At 35.8% G+C, this 18,170-nt stretch overlaps 1 protein-coding gene across 1 annotated transcript in view; it reads right to left on the bottom strand.

Moving 5' to 3' along the window:
• The window catches only part of LOC139132988 (orexin/Hypocretin receptor type 1-like), a 119,124-nt gene that overhangs the window by 40,912 nt on the left and 60,042 nt on the right, over positions 1-18,170 (bottom strand). Inside the window, exons 2-3 of the mRNA XM_070699332.1 lie at positions 15,939-15,998; positions 14,954-15,485 (exon numbers count right to left, since the gene is read on the bottom strand). Coding sequence (XP_070555433.1) covers positions 14,954-15,467 — 514 coding nt within the window. The 5' untranslated portion in view covers positions 15,468-15,485; positions 15,939-15,998. The remainder of the gene's footprint in view (positions 1-14,953; positions 15,486-15,938; positions 15,999-18,170) is intronic.

The following is an 18,170-nucleotide window of genomic DNA, read 5'->3' as shown; positions in this document are numbered from 1 at the left end:
TAGTTTCTAGAATCTCTCGGCTGCCTTCTACAACGGAAACAAAAGACATAAGTGTGAAGTAATTTTTTGCTAGCGAAAAGATCTATAGAAGATCTAACTTATTCCTTAACATAGAAGATCTAAGATATTCCTAACCATAGATCTAACTTATTCCTTGCCATATAAGATCTAATTTATTCCTTATATGTACCATAGAAGATCTAACTTATTCCTTACCATACAAGATATAACTTATTCCTTACCATAGAAGATCTAACTTATTCCTCACCATAGATGATCTAACTTATTCCTTACCATAGAAGATCTGACTTATTTTTTGCCATGGATGATCTAACTTATTCCTTACCATAGAAGATCTAGCTTATTCCTTACCATACAAGATCTAACTTATTCCTTACCATAGATGATCTAACTTATTCCTTACCATACAAGATCTAACTTATTCCTTACCATGCAAGATCTACCTAATTCCTTACCATGCAAGATGTAACTTATTCGTTACCATAGAAGATGTAACTTATTCCTTACCATAGAAGATGTAACTTATTCCTTACCATAGAAGATCTCACTTTAATATATTCCTTACCATACAAGATCTAGCTTATTCCTTATCATAGGAGATCTAACTTATTCCTCACCATAAACTTATTCCTCACCGTAGAAGATCTAACTTTTTCCTCACCATAGATGATCAAACTTATTCCTTACCTTAGAAGATCTTACTTATTCTTTGCCATATTTATACTGATAGGGTGATCGGGAAACATTGAATCACATGCGTGCCAATAAGTGACGTAACGGAAGGATAACAGGGTTTACATCAGTATCTGTCATCGACGGCTTGGGCACATGCTCATATTGAGCTATATGAAAAGGCACTTCACTTCATACAAATTCAAGTAAAAGTTTGTTATGGGAAAGTTTATTATAGCATCATCCACTGCAACCATCCTGAGGATAATACCAATGCAAATATACATTGCACATAAGTTAATGTTTTCTTGCAGTACATATGCATATCTTTCCCGTCGCATTCACCTTAGGATCTGATTAAATTCACGCTTCGATTTTATGCAATGAATGCACAGACGGATTGAAGAAATGGGAACCTAACAATTCGCGTCACGCATCGCATAATTTGATATTCAAAATGTTATCGCGTCGACCGGATATTCGCGCATGGAATCTCTTCAGGCGTTCGAGTGGAACGCATTTAGATTTTGTGGCTGTGGGTGGCATTTCATTTCCGAGAGAGCCGGGGCTCAGATGCGAAACAACAATTATGTGCTCAATGCACTTACTGCGGTAGGACACAGTAGGGTTAAACAGGCGGGCAGACAGTGATACAGAAAGACATAGAGAAACGAATGTAAGCAGTGTGATCGAAACGTTGATTTCTTGTTGAAATTGAAGAGCTTTTCATGTGAAGGAAACATTTTATGAAACCCGTCGCATAGGTCAACCCTTCCTCGCCTGCCAATTTAACGGACATTGTGAATGTATCTCGCAAACGCTTTTCTATGATGACATTACACAAGTAACTTTTATATATATATAATATATATATATATATATATATATATATATATATATAATTATATATATATATATATATATATATATATATGTATACATTAACTATGCGGTTGAAAAGACAACCCAGTAGGAATTTAATACCTCTGCGCTTCATTGAAAGGTAATGAAGCTAATTGATGAGATATAATATCTTGTACAATAAGTAGTATTATGTTCTATTTTGTTGCCGCATGTGATTTGACCAATAAGATTATTTAACTTCAATTTATGCAAATCCCTATCCTTACACACTGATATTCCCTTGATTTTTTATGATGATTGTACGAAATTCTCATATTTTTATCTGGAAATTAAAAACACAATATGTTCATCTGACAGATACAGGATGTCCACTATTCCTAGTGCAACGCCCTTCTCCCGCTTGACTTTGAGCGAACCAAATTTTAAAATGTTTAGATAAAAAACAGTCTTATTCATAGAAAGGTTATCATCATTGTGTATACCTAATACAAACATGAAAATGACCACATGATATGCTGTAAGATTATCACTTATTCATTTACATGCTTACAGCAACAAAGGTGAAGGCGCAAAACGTATGCGATGCATACATAGGCAGGGCAAGATTTCATTGTGTCGAGTCATACGTTACAATCTGTCTTGTTAGATGATAAGATCTCATTTGCTCACACAATAATGCATCAGTCACATCTAAAGTAGCTGAAATTACTGACCTGTGCACATGACCTTCTCTGAGCAAGTCTCAACAAAAGATCCAGGGAATACTCCCACGGTTTTAGCAACGCGTAGTTAATGCGGCATTCGGAAGAAGACGATATTTATTCAGAAATTGTAATTTCCTGTGACATTTCCTCATGATAAAGGGTCGAGTGAACATCTGTAGAAAGCACATTACTAATTTACAGCAGACCACTATCTACCTTTTTTTGGTTGATGTCGCAAATAAACAGACTGAAAGTTTATTCATGTATTTTTTTCACAATTATGAGGAAAATCGGATGTGAAAACTAGTCTATTTTTAATTAACAGTTGATATAATCCATTGTTGTAAAATGCAATTGTAAAGTCAGGGTTGACACGTCGTTTTAAGTGGGAGTTCTTACATTCCATTTTGGTATGCGTGATAGCATATTAGTTGTTTCTATCCGTGTGTAACAGTACAGATTATAAAGCAGTACAATAACAAAAGAAAATGTGGTAAATCGGTATTTCAAAAGAATATGATGCTAAGTCGACAAACAAAGTCGTGACCTTCATCAGGATACCATAATGTGTAATTTCACGTTAATATTTTGTAAAGCTTTTTTACATCATTTGAAGGGGTAGGATGTAAATAAAACTTTAAAGCCAATCTGCGATTTTGAATTGATGTCTTCTTACATATCTTGGTAAGTCTTTTCACAATTCAGCGTTAATGTTGAATAAATATGTTACGTGTTATAAAAGCTTATGGTTATGTACTTTAAACAACACCAGTAAGAGCATCTGCAATAGACGCTTTGAGGCTGAACTTAATTCAAAGACATGAAATCAAACTACATGTTAAATTATCGCACTCTTTAACATACAGGCATACCTGCGGACCACTGAGCCACATTCTCCTTATGGTAGAAATCAGTGCTGGTCTGAGGATGTTTGTAGTTGAGAATAAATACAAATCTACCCTAATTTTGGACTAGATTTTAAATATAGCATGGGACCAGTATGTTTCAGTTTTAACCACTTTATTTCCTGCAGTGCATGCCTCAGTAGCATGTACCTTAATGAATAAATCTTATGCGAACGTAAGCATGAAAACTAACATATTTCATTACCTTCGGCAAAATACGTCACGAGAAAGAGTGAAACAAATTAAATACTGTTCTTATAGGGGCACTGTTCTCATTTTCATAGCAACATCTAGCATACAATACTGCAACAGTATATTGCCATTTTCCATTCATCCATATCTAGTACATATATCCGAATATGTACTCTGCTATTAATTTTATAAACCTGAAATGGGTCCTGAAACCGGAAAGGCTCACATTTGTGATTTATGAGATATCGAAATTGTCTGATTATAGAGTTCTGGAATTGGATTCTTTCCTATTAAAGTTGTTATTGCTGTTTCTCTGCATCAGCAATAAAAGACACTGGATTGAAAAGATTAATTCCTACTCTTACTGCACATACCAGTCTATCAGTCTACAACCCAAATGTTATATCGCCTGCCATAATCGTTGTCAAGCCATTTTCGTGCGATTTACGACTCTCATTTTGTGCAATGCGAATATTGTCTCAATGCATCCCTGAGGGTTTGTCACATATGGAAGAACTTTGCTCATGTTTATATTTAAGCTCAGGGAATTTTCGATGGGAAGCGATATGATCAACAAATTAACTGTAATGCTATGCATGTATTATATATTTATGTGAGTCTCAAGTTAAGTATAGTGTTGCACAATATAGTCCAGAAATCATTATAGCTGGCCATTTGTATGGCTGGAATGGTTTCAAATGAACTTGAAATTACTGAATGTTTATTTGAAATTTTAACTTTCAATTATCAGTGACTTCAACACTGTCACTGGCATACGCCATGAGAAAAGCTAAAAGCAAGTCTCACGTACACTGTATTGTTGTAGTTTGTTTGTTATAATTCTGTGTCATTATTTATACATTTTTAAGTGCGCTCAATGTAAGATATGATTATTCAGAAGTATAGTATGATTGTGTATAGTAGATATGCAAAGTATGTACTAGTAAATATTATAGAATAGCATATAGTAAGACACAACACAGCATAGAGAAGTAAAGCAATGCATATCCTAGCATATCATAACAAAGCTTAGCAGATTAATTTTGCAAAATAGTCAGTTGACCTTCCGTCCTTGGTTCTGGGTGATAATTTGTTGCCGGTGAAAAAAGCTTTAAATGTCTTGGGTTAGTCATTTATTATAGATTAAAATGAGACCAGCATGTTGCTCAAATGGTAAAAGAAATTTTAAAAATACTGCATTTACTCCGTGTCTTGTGTAGATGTTGTTCCACAGTAATGATCTTAAAGGCATCTGCATGTCCTTGGTTAGATCAACATTAGAATGTGTTTGTGTCGTGAGGCAAGGCACGGCAACTGAAAGAATGGATCGGCTAGAGAAAATGTGCTCAAAAGGAGTTTTCCGTACAATTTACAAATTTCTGTCTAACAATTAATAACTTTCTTTACAACAACTCCACACATTGGAAAATAGGCGGTAAAGAGAATTTTAAGATGCACACAAAGCGAAAAAACTAAGCTCCTTGGTGTATAGAATTCATGATGCATATTTGTCATTGAATTTACTCTGCTCGGCGGGAATATTGAAAGTAGTCAAGGCCCACCATAGCTACGCTTAGAAACACAGGAAAGTGCGACGAAACTGCAACTTTGGAAAAGTCGTTGATTCGTGAGACTCAAGCTATAAATGTTTAACTAGATGGTGTGCCACCTAGAATAAATGCACGGACGAAATGCATGAACTTAAAAGTTGCAGACTAAAACAGAGACAAACTAAATTCATAGGGAGAGAAACGGAAGTGTATAGAACAACTACAACGAGAAAATAAGAAACTGCCAAGAGGTAAAGACGATTTCGAAAATAGACATTGAAGAAAGAACGCTGCATTCTCGGAGGACAATCTAAACGAGACATGGAAAGATTACGATAAAATGATAATATAAAATCTATACTAAAAAATGAACTTAATACAACAAAAGTCATTGAATTTGAAAGATGTCACACACTCAAGAACGCACAACATACCAGAGGATCCTCGCCATGATTCCATGCTGACCAAATACAAAGATAAACATAAAATCCTCAAACTGCTCACAAACTAAGTGGAACAAATTAAGGCATTGGTGAAGATTTTTCCAAAAGATTGCAAAACACGCTCAAAACCACTCGCCTAGCACAAATCTGAGATAGACCGAAACGAAGCTCCAATAAAATTGTGAAGAACGGTGATCCCTTATCAATTAATTTAACGGTGACATCTATAAGCATCAATCCTACTGCCTTGGTGTTATCCAGGTTATGAAATTGTCTTCTAAAAATGCTTGGTCTTACAAATGTGTGCAAATTTATTTGGCACTCCTAACGTTCCATATTGCCATGCCTGTTTTAGTTGAGCAAAAAAAAACTTTTTATGGCCATCTGCCAAAAGCATTGCTAGGTTACAGTATGTGGTTATTATCTTGCTGACCGATCATTGGCATATAAACTATATCCGATATATATTGTTACAAAAGGCCTAAAACAACCAAAGAATGGAGAAGTATTAGGAGTCGATGCAATTAATTCGGTTACAATATTAAACACAAATGGTTTTAAACACGATAAAAGCACGAAAATTAAAATAAAACTGTCAATAAAGCATAACTTTTGCCAATGCCCAGGTCAAAAAAAGAGCTCTTTTTAAGCCTCATAGATTTTCTGAACAATTTGTCGGCCTTAAATGCGCGGATCACTTCTAAATCTGACGGCTATACTGACGACATTCTGACAGGAATAAAAAGAAGATCGATTGTCGCATTCTTCACCGACACGTTATTGTATTTCTAACCTTTCGCATTTTCAATCTTCTCAACACACTAATTTGCTACATTGTAAGGAACCTTTTACTGGTCGCCCTTTCCTATACTCTGAACTGCCATATGTATTGGCGTAAGTATAATTTGAATTCGCACTGGATCGTGGCTGCCTATTAAGTCTGGAAAGTGTATCTCAGAAATTATATATATATATATATATATATATATATATATATATATATATATATATATATATATATAGACATATATGTATATATGTATATATATATTTATATATATATATATATATATATATATATATATATATATATATATATATATATATATACAACGCTTACGCGGCAATTTTTACTTAAGTTATGATTTTTGTCCCATATTTAATTAGTTAAAAACAACAAATTGACGTCAAAAAGGGACAAATGATATTGAAGGTCACAGAATGCAGCAGTGATTCTTAAAGTAGAAAGACAATTTATGATATTGAACTTGTTAATGATTTCCATTAACGCTAAATTTAGATTAATTGCTTGAATGCTTAATTGCTTGCCTATTAAGGAATCAATGTCATTATTAATTTGCTATTTACAAACATATATCACTTAAGGTAGAACGCACCTCGGGGACAGACATTCGGACTCTCAAACTTTTACAGTTCTCTTCTGATATACCACATGTGGGGGTTCATTTTAAAGCTCTTGGTGAAAGAAAACTTTTCACCGGCTTATTTTTTTGAAATTCGAAAATTTTTATTTTTCGCCATAGAGTTAACACAGGGATGGCGGCCATTTTGAATTTCTAATATCAGTAAATCTTGGGTTATTTGTTTCTCTAGTACCAAAATTTGCACGGTGACCCCCTATTTTTATTCTTGATTTTGAAAGAGAATGTTTGAAAGATTCTTTGAGGAAAGTTAGAGCAAAAGTTTAAGTCTTTTACTTTCGAGGTGCATATTACCTTAAAATCATCACCGCTATTTGCCTTCGTTGTCTTATTTTTCAGAAACACGCAGACTAAAATTTTATATAATGTATTTAATAATTTATTCAAGCAAAGCATCACAGCAGGGATGAACAAGAAAGATATCAAAAATACGTTTCCGTAAACAGAAGGGCTGAAGGCTTGCAGATATTTACGTCGTTTGAGAGTCACGTTTTCCATTCCAACTATATGAGAATGGGCTTTTTAGACTTCTAGATGTAGATAGTTGATATGACAATACGTCGATATTTGCAAGACTGAGTTGCGAATCGATGTCCTTTTATTTGTGGGTTTGAACGGCAATTCAGAGCGGATTTCCCTTATAGGCCCTGCAAATGTGTTCTTGATTTCAACAACCGGTTTAACATGCCACATCGACAGAAATTATGACTAGGTGTTTTTTCCCAAAAGAGAATAAGCTTGGAGCACGAAATAAGTAGGTAATAAATCCCAAGATTTTTTCGCTAAAATTCACTAAGTTTTGTGTCCAATACTTTCAGTTATAGTTACCTCTCAGGGTAACTAAAATCAAAATACTTGATGCAGCTTCAGTTAATATTAGACAGATCTATCTTGTATTGGTATAGATGAAGCACTGGTATTTACAAATTATTGTTCAGCAAACAGTGGCATGTTCCGACCATGCGTAAGATTATAACGTTGCAGAAGCTGAAAATAGGGTGTTATATTCGCGTAAAATCCAATTAAAGCTTTATGTATGGCTTTTGAACTTAGCCCCAGGAAATCCTCCCTAATGGCAATGCTATAAGAGCCTTTCAAACACGTTTTTAAAATCGTAATTCCTTGTATGGCACCTGTACTTTTCCGAATAACCTTGAATTAGTGATTATTAAGCTTGAACAAACATTTATGTGTACCTATACTTCTCAAGGCGTTGGGTGTTGGAAATATTGCCTGTGATACAATTTTAAACCATACCATGGTATTCATTTTATGATATATCAATGTAAAGCTGGAATGCATTGTTTGCAATTTCACATTTCCCATCGCATTTTGGTACTAAGTCAAACGGATTTATAACACGAAATGCCAAAGTGTGTACTACAGATAGATAAACCTCTGTGACTTAAAAATAGCCGCGCATCTCAAGGTCATCGACTTTGCTTACAGCTTTGCTTCAATGTTGAATGCTCCTAAAAAGAAGTGCATGTGCACCTTATATTACCTGATCAAAAGATGATTATCAAAGTTAGTTTGATAGCATTGGATAAATGAACAAAACATCTATGGACATGCCAAAATTGAAAATTAAGTTCGAAAAACTAGAAAAAAGTTTTGTTGCTGGTTTTTGTTTGGTTTGCTTTTGGGGGGCTTAGGTGATATCATTTCCTTACAAGGCTGGCCCCGATATAATTTTATACTAAATAAAGGGTTGCACGGGGAATAGAGAGAGTGAGAGAGACTTTCCGCCGCGGTGTATCCGAGATTTGTGATTCGCTTCAGTGCATATCGGTGCTAAATTACTGCTTTAACCCCGTCAATAATATTTCACTTCATTGATTCCGATAATACTTTATCTTGTTGCGTTGAGCATTTCACATCGTCAGCTTACGCCACTTCAGCAGTGAAGATCGAAAAAGGACAGACATTAAATTCGGACCTCTAAAACAATCAGAGACAGGACAATCATGGTCGTCATGCTCATCCATAGTAGAGTTATATGCACTGCCTCGAGCAGCAGGTACATCAGCTTGCTCAAAGTAATTAATGGTTATGATGGCATCGGTAAGGTATATTAAATGGCGTCCAAATGATACCTCCCCGTGGGCAATTTCTCAGTCGTCACTGTAATTGGATATGGCAGCTCATGCGTCTGTTTCTTGGCTATTTACAGACCTGCACAACATGAGTACCATCTTTCATGTTTTGGGAGATTACAATGAACGACAGGACCGATTATATCATACGAAAGACAGTCTAGGCTACTGCGTTTCCTGTGGAGGCTACTGCGTTTCCTGTGGAGTACTCGGATTTAAGCGACTGCAAAAATCTTGTAAGGCACTATTAGTTAATTTCTTTCACCTTCTTAGGTAGGTAACATGTTCGGCTTTTCCTGCAGGATTACCAAAATAACCTTCAGTGCTTTTCAATACAAGGTAACTATATGTCATTGATGCAAATGAGTCGAACCTGTTAAACTAGCGCTCTCTGTTGGTCTCCAAATGCCGTCACGAGAACAAATTTTTCTCATCAAACTTGTCCAATCAAACCCAATCACATATATGTATATATACATACAAACATATATATATATATATATATATATATATATATATATATATATATATATATATATATATATATATATATATATATATATATAATCCTGTGAAATTACAGCGTCAAATGCTATAAGCAGAGCGCTATAAATAATATCACAAATTACAAGTACAAGTGCAAAGTAATAATATCTGTTTCTTGAGGGTGATCGAGCCACTAAACTTTTTACGAACAATTTTCGTGATTTTTCTCTAACAGTTAGACTTATATGTATGAGATTACGACCAAAATATCAATTTGTCACCAGATTAATTTGGGAACAAGAAGGATTTGAAATACACCCACTTTATCCCATTCGAATGACAGAAAAGCCGAACATGTAACCTATCGTAATCTCATCCTCACATATAATTCATACTGTTACAGAAAAATATAGAAAATTGTCGGTAAAAAATTTAGAGGCTCGATCACCCTTAAGTTTCATGCATCTCGCAGTCCTCAGATTAACCTTTCCTTAGGTCCTCACCCTTATTTATATGGTTTGGACGTTCCGATTTACCGCAGTCTTTGAGGGTTTGAAATTCGATTAATAATATTGGTTTTGATGGCGACAGTTTGAAACCGACACAGAAAATTTGTTTAACGTTATAGATGTATCAGCATTGATTAATGTGTAGCTTTTCTGATACACAAAGATTACATCGCTGCTTCACAAAATCAAAGGTATGCTATTGTGTAAATATACATTTTGGTGGAAAATATATGTACGCACATCCTCGAACATTATATTCATGTATACTTTGTTTTATACATGCATTGTAATTTCCCATATATATATATATATATATATATATATATATATATATATATATATATATATATATATATATATATATATATGTGTGTGTGTGTGTGTGTGTGTGTGTGTGTGTATGTATGTATGTATGTATGTATGTATGTATGTATGTATGTATGTATGTACGTATGTATGTATGTATATATAATTTCTTACCACTAAGTATTATATCCAGAAATTTATTATAATCATTCGTCATAATGTGTCTCATCAGCCTACATAAATGACATATGTTAAACGCTCTGTACGGCGGTACTGTTGTTTTCTACAATGCAATCAACATGGGGTCAAAAAGTTTCCGTGCATAGGAATGTCATCTTGCAATGTCACATGTACTTTTATGTGTTCAAAGGTATTAGCATCAGGTGTGTAAAGAGCCCTGAAGCACACGATTCCTCCGTTGAAACATCAAACTCTCGATTCGGCTGACAAATACAGTTCAATTATTTTCTGTTTGAATGTCATTAAGATATTCGTAATTTGCAATTGCTATTTTCGTGAATTGTACGTCAAACCAAAAGTGGCGCTGAGGGTCAAAAGCTTTCGCCTCACAAAAACACTCCCCTCTCTCCTAATTTCGTTCCACTAGTGTCTCTTAAATTTTATGGTGTGTGAGTTCTAATTATCGGCACTTTAGTTGACACGTCGTCGTGCGATGTGAAGGTGCGAGTGTTTGACTTTTTCTGAACATCAGTAATGCTAGCAATGCAGACTGACCTACATTTTGTATGTGCGGTAGGGGTATTTATAGTCGTATAAAATAATGCCTTGTACAGGGAAGGGCTAGAAGAAAGGTTGAAGGCCCGTATTAAACTCGTTGCATGAATGAGAACCGGATCAAAAGTTGGTAGTTGGTTTCGGCGAACGTTCATCGTCAATGCTTGAACGACAAGCATGACGTGACTGATTCATTGCTTAGGTATCGTCTCGAAGGGATCTTACTTCAGTACAACAATAACCATCGCTGCTTTAAACTTCAGGCTGACGTATTAGAAGGTAAACTTCATTCAACACCTGTGTTAATAAGGTTAAAGCCTGTGGGGGAAAATACTGAAGTGAACCAGCCTTTTGATCTCATCCTAGCATCCTGTCACATTAGCTATAGGCGGTAAGGTTCCATATCGAGTGGAAGTAATCAATTATATCTCACTTTTCACGAGTCCCTGAAAGTTTAGTTTTTCCCTTTTCTACCTGAGTTTCCATGGTCATGTTTTCGTTTTTTCTCGTCTCGGAGGTGTATCAATCGTTTATCGTTCCTTTAATGACCAATCTAGATTACCAAGACTAGCCTAACTAACTATACTTTTTATACTGTGTCGGTTGAAATTTTGTCACACCCAAACTAATTTTTGATGGAATTGCGCTATTAGATCTACGGGCACAAATTTTTTGACAGTGTGATAAATGTTTCTTTTATAAGGACAGTTCACGACATATGTGCACGAGCAATAGCGAGTGCACATATAGAGTGAACTGTCAAAACCGAGGGCTATACCAATTGCTTAGGTAGTTTCATGATATTATATAATAACAAAATATTGATATTTTGGTGTGAACACATACAAGTGTTCAAATCGTACTATATCGCAAGTATAGCACGGTTATTTTCACGTCCCAACCGACGAGATCGCTGTATTTGCGCCACCAATGTACTGGTATGATATAATTAAAATTATTTTCCTTCCTGCGTAGATTTTACTTGGAATGTGCCTATTAAAGGTATACTGTCACCTGTTCCAATTTTGCCACAGTTACTATGGAAAGAGAAAATTTAACCGATCACAGATTTTAAGCGGGTGGCCGCTTTTATAAAACAGCGCCCTCACACGCGCATTTTAAATACCAAGGAATGCCCCTTTGACTATATATGGGCATACAGGTGACCGTATACCTTTAAGAATGAATATTATGGAATGGTGCTGTTGGAATTGACAAACGTTGATTCATATTGAGCACTGCTCTTCTACCTTTTTACTACTGCAATAACGAGAAATACAAACGCTTGTAGCACAATTTCATATTTTCAGACTAAATTATGGCAATACTTCTACTCGACTCGAAACTTTAAATCACAAACGATCAACGACCATGAAAAGTGAAGGTCCACGCCATCTCTGACAAAATTTTCTAAATTTGTAGTTCATTAAGATCTAAAAACCACGAGGACTTGTTCTTTGGTTCGCTAGACAATGTTTACATCCTGGAAACATTCATGGGTGATATTTGGAGAATTGAGGTCATTTTAACAAAACTGAAACACAACAAATTTTGATACTTTTCACCGTAGTTGTCGCTAGAATTCGTTCAGGTCTCTTCAACATTTTCCCTCGGGTGACGTTGACATAGCCTTCGGCAGAAAACTTGTAAAATTGCTCGTGCACAAAATGATTTTGCTGACAATGTCACCACGAAAGGTGTTGTATCAGCCAAGCTTGAAATGACGGAAACGAACCAACAACAACAACGAAGCAGATTGCCTGAAATATCTTATCTTTTGAGACGAATGTTAATATAACTGTTGCGCCTTCGCTGGCAAAGATAACATCTGCTTACTAAATTTTGTGAAATCATTTTCCAATACAAGAATTACAGTTTAGAATATTTGTCATGACAGCAAAAAGGGGGATGTCATACGTAAGGTTCAAAGTTTTGCACGTGAAGCTGTGATATAACGATCATCTCATGGGTCATGACAATGACAAAAGGTCATTGTCGGTGATTTGGTTGATAAGCATCATTGTTGCACAATATGCTAAGCACTAATTGCATCAGAGTAAGAACAATATTCTATGCTCTAAAATGGCGCTGTTTTATATTTCTTCGCCTTAGGAATCTTATAAACAGTAGTACTTGATATCATCTACGCGTGAAGTTACACATTTAACAAGTTATGAATATAGGCCAGTATTAAAGTGCTATGAATACACACACATTCATACATACATAAATACATACATACATACATACATACATACATACATACATACATACATACATACATACATACATACATACATACACACACACACACACACACACATACATACATACATACATACATACATACATACATACATACATACATACATACATACATACATACATACATACATACATACATACATACATACATACATACATACATACATACATACATACATACATACATACATACATACATACATACATACATACATACATACATACATACATACATACATACATACATACATACATACATACATACATACCCACATCCATCCATCCATCCATCTATCCATCCATACATACATAAACTCACACACACACACACTAACTTGGTAAAAAGCAAGAAGACGAATATCATCCATTTTCAAAGGTATTGGTTTGACAAAAATGAATGTCAATATATCAATTTTATCAGCTCATTAAACATATTTATTATTGTAAGGCCTCACATATTGTCTATCACTGATACAATGAAGTGAATTTTACAGTGCGGTGATTAGCTTTCATGATCAACGTCGCTTCTTGACGAAGATGTCAAGATAAAGATTTATGACATGTGTTCAACATGGGTAATTAGCATGGGCGTAATGCTGAAGGTACTGCACTGATCTAACAGTGATCCATCAGTCATTTTTCTGGCTGAGTCAGTAATTGTTCAAGCTTATTGATAGCAAAAGACTGAAGCATATTTCGAATAAGGTGTTCTTCAACAATTTGCTCGAGATTTAGTACACACTCTGACAAAGAAAATTACTATGGAAATACAACGAAGATGTTAAAAAGTCATAACAGACTTTATAAAGCGTGGTATTTTATGCGACTCCTCTCGCAGTTCACATATACGCACGTGCACTCACACATATACGTACACATACATACATACATACATACATACATACATACATACATACATACATACATACATACATACATACATACATACATACATACTGTACTGTGTACACAGGGTGTTGTGATACATAGTGAAATCATTGGCACTGTCGAACATATGTCAAACATATGTTTTGATCACCATCAAGTTCGTCAATATTTAATTTAGTTGGTTGGCTCTACCCTAGTTAATTTCAATGTATATGACATGCAAAACATTATCACTAATGTATCAGTTGAAGCCTTATCTTTTATTAAAAGTCAGTTACAAGGTTGTTACTCTCATGGCGTACTTTGAACGTCTGATATATCGAGGAAAATCTATCTAGTAAATTTGTACCGAATTTCCTGGGATCGTATGTTCAAACAAATAAGCAATGTGATGGACATACTTTAAACTGATGAATGAGCTATGTGGAGCTAAACAAACAAGTTTAATAGACGTTTGTTGCTATTTTAGAACATCGCGTAAATGTTTAATAAATTGGTCAGGACGCAATACACAATCTGGTTTTTAACATTAATTTTTAAGTATTTATCTCGCGATGAGTTTCTGGCCGCTTGGTGTATGCGTCTTTCGTATCGCGAGTTTTTACAAGAATATGCGTACTAGTATATTACATTCTATTGCAGAGATGCATCAAAACAATGACAGTCGATATTTGCTTAACTTGCAACATTAAAGTTAATGTTACGCATCGACAGACAAAGACAACACAAAAAGAACAACGACAAGAGAAACATTAAATCAGTTTCTTGAATTTACAGATTTTTAACACCAAGCTTCACCATCAAGAACTCCATGCATCATACACTCTTGCATTCCACGGACTCACAATTGATGCAAAAATTGCAGAATGTTTTACCTTGAAAGAACCCAGTTAACTTGCACATGGTGTTTCCATAAATCCAATTAGTGTATATATCGTAGCCGAGTTGGATCGGGACGCAAAATATAGCCACCAAAAGGTCTGCAACAGCCAGATTGACTAGAAAGTAGTTTGTAACGTTTCTCATATGAGCGTTGCATGCAACTACAACGATGACCAGTGTGTTGCCCATCACTGCTGCCACGAATACCAGGACATACAAAATGATCAGGAATATCGTCGATAGTTCTTTATGGGTATATTCATGAGCGATGAAAGCATTAATCAAGGCTCTAATCTGGCTTTCGCAGTCAAAGACATCAGAGTATGAGGTGTTGACCGATGTACCGTTAGCACTGATCAGAGTGGTGAGGTTGAAACTACTCAAATCGCCGCATAGGTCGAAGAAATCGTCGCTGCTTGCCATGATGGTGCTAACACGTTCTTTGGTGAGAGGGTTGTCCTCCAATAACTGTTCCAAATAGGAATACTTGTCTTGCTGTGTCAACATTTAGAGTTTGTCTGGAAACTGCAAAGCAACAAATTAGCATTAAACGAGTGTAAGGATGCCAATATCGCATTCACAGTGCTTAAACTCTCGACACTTCTCTATCCATCACGTTGAAACCAGACAGATGGGAGCTTATAAATGGCATTGCTATCATCTACGGACAGACTTCTCTTCGCTCTAGTGCATTGCACATAAGCAACGATGTCATACACTTTGATCTACCTGTTTGCGTCCCTCACAAGATAAAGGTAAAATGCGTTCAAATCAATCAAATATTCTAGGTCCAAGAGAGCTACTTCCCACAGTTTGATCAGGGTAATGCTCGCAAATTTAGATTTGAGCAAAAGTAGTTTATAACACTCGTAATGACGAATCATCACAACCCGAATGCTACAAACTAGGAACCTACATGGTTTATCCTTGAAGATCCCAGTCAAAACGCAAGTGAGTATTAAAAATGAATACACTTACACCGCCCAATTCTACCCTCTGATCTTCCCTGTCACGCAGATTCTTTCCTGTTATCTGCTTCTGCACAAATGAAAAATAAAAAGGAGATTGATAGATCAAAATTAAATCACAAACGAAAATACATATCGATCGTAATCTGTCATATGATTTCATGAATAACTAAAAATCTCTCTTCACGTTATAGTCTAGTATCAATCTTACCATGGAGGTGAAGTAATGCTGTCACGGGAACTCTAATGTTAACGCTGCATCGGAGGCACAGTTGTGATAGCTACGTCTACATTCACACAGCAATAAGCTCAACAGGGTACGCGTTTTGCCACTTCAATATCCACAAAGCATGCTGGGTATTATGTTAATAAGCTCTTACAAACATGTAACGTTAAGCTATTCGGTAGTACACTACATGTTGAAACAGAAGATGCATTTCACAACATTTACAAATCAGTGAATGTGTGAACAAAGGCGACGTGCTTACACATTTCGTGTGTTATCTGCACAAGTCAAATTACGACTCAAAGGCAGCTACACGTCCAACACAATTGGAGTCGCTTTTCGATATCACAAGTGTAACACTTGATGATTTTTTTCATTATCTATGTTTGTAATATCAAGCACTAATTCCTCAAAGCATGTTGAGATACATTATTCAGCTTGTCAACTCAGCCTGTAAGTATGCACATTTTATTTTTATATATTTGTTGACAAGTGAGTTCTGTTCCAGACAAGAATTGAACTGTAAACAATGACAGACTGAGTACACGTTACACGTATAGACACTGCGGTTTACAATATCCACATGCTTTTGGGAGAAGAACAAAATCTTGCGATGGCACATACAACAAAAATAGTGACAAAATTACCAAAAATTACAGCCACTGGTCTCTAGTAAATAATTTGCAAACTAGTCTCTAAGTAATGCAGTGCGTTACGAATTTCATACAAGAAAGAGGGCTACCATAAAAGACTGTGTAAGACTCCCACGCCTACTATGAGTTTTTCGACCGGTTACGCAACTTCCTTTCACATTTTCAACACTTCTTACATATGCATTCAAAGTAGACCATCACAGGCAACGGCAAGTCTCTCGAATTCTGCACTTGTCAAGATAATGTGTTTCACAGTAGTAAAATCATCCACTAATCTTTGATTGCTGCCAGTTCCAATAGCAAAACAAGAGCGAACCCGTAAAGAAGATGTCATGATTAATTTTTTGAGCCCAGACTCATCAAGTCCCATTCTACACAAACGTAGTTCTTTACCGATGGCAGTAACTAAAATGGTTTCTAAGAATTTGGTGAATGCGTCACATTTACCGTCATCAGGGTGATTCAAATGATGATGCAAATCGTCAGGTTGCAAAGTCAACAACTTCTTGATGGTCACAATTTCTATTATGAACTCTTGTATCGTGTTAGCCTACTTTAAGCCAGGGAACATCCATTAAAAACCAAGGAATCCTCTTTTAATTGCATATGAGCAAAGACCACCCGCTCGACACTTTAACGCTTTGCATTCACAAATTCCACCATTAAGAATTTTCCTGTCTTTTTAGTCCCCACAAACACCGTCACGGGGACTTACAGGTTTGGTCATGTCCGTGCGCGCGTGCGTGCATGCTTGCGAGCGTCCGTCCGCCCGCCCGTCCGTCGTGCAGATATTTCAGAGATGCCTGGAGTGATTTCATTCAAACTTGACAAGGATTACTTCTAATGTCCTATATATGCAAGTCAATTTGTTTTACGATAAGATTGAATATGGCTGCGCGGCGGCCATTTTGTAACGATATTTTTCTATCCGGAACCGTAACTCAGACATGTATCAACCGATTTTATTCAAAGTTGGTAGAAGGACATTGACTTATGTCATACATGTCTACGTCGATTTGTTTCACGATATGATCCAATATGGCCGCGAGGCGGCCATTTTGTTATATTTTTTTCAGGTCCAGAGCCAGAACTTAGGCACCTCTCAAATGATTTTATTCAAAGTTGGTAGAAGGACATTGACCTATGTCATAAATATGCATGTCAATAGTTTCAATAGTTTTCAATATGCAATATGGCTGCCTGGTGGCCATTTTGTTATCATGTTCATGTCTTGGGCTATAACTCAAACATGTATCAACCGATTTTATTCAAAGTTGGTACAATCAAATTGATCTCTATCCTCTCCGAGATCTTGTAATTAAAGTACCCATTAACAAGTGGGGACCGTGTCATCAACGATGAC

This window comes from Ptychodera flava, chromosome 5, assembly GCF_041260155.1.
Source record: "Ptychodera flava strain L36383 chromosome 5, AS_Pfla_20210202, whole genome shotgun sequence".
Classification (NCBI taxonomy): Eukaryota; Metazoa; Hemichordata; class Enteropneusta; family Ptychoderidae; genus Ptychodera; species Ptychodera flava.
Note: the sequence above shows the minus strand (reverse complement) of the source record. Positions and strands in the feature narration are given on the sequence as shown.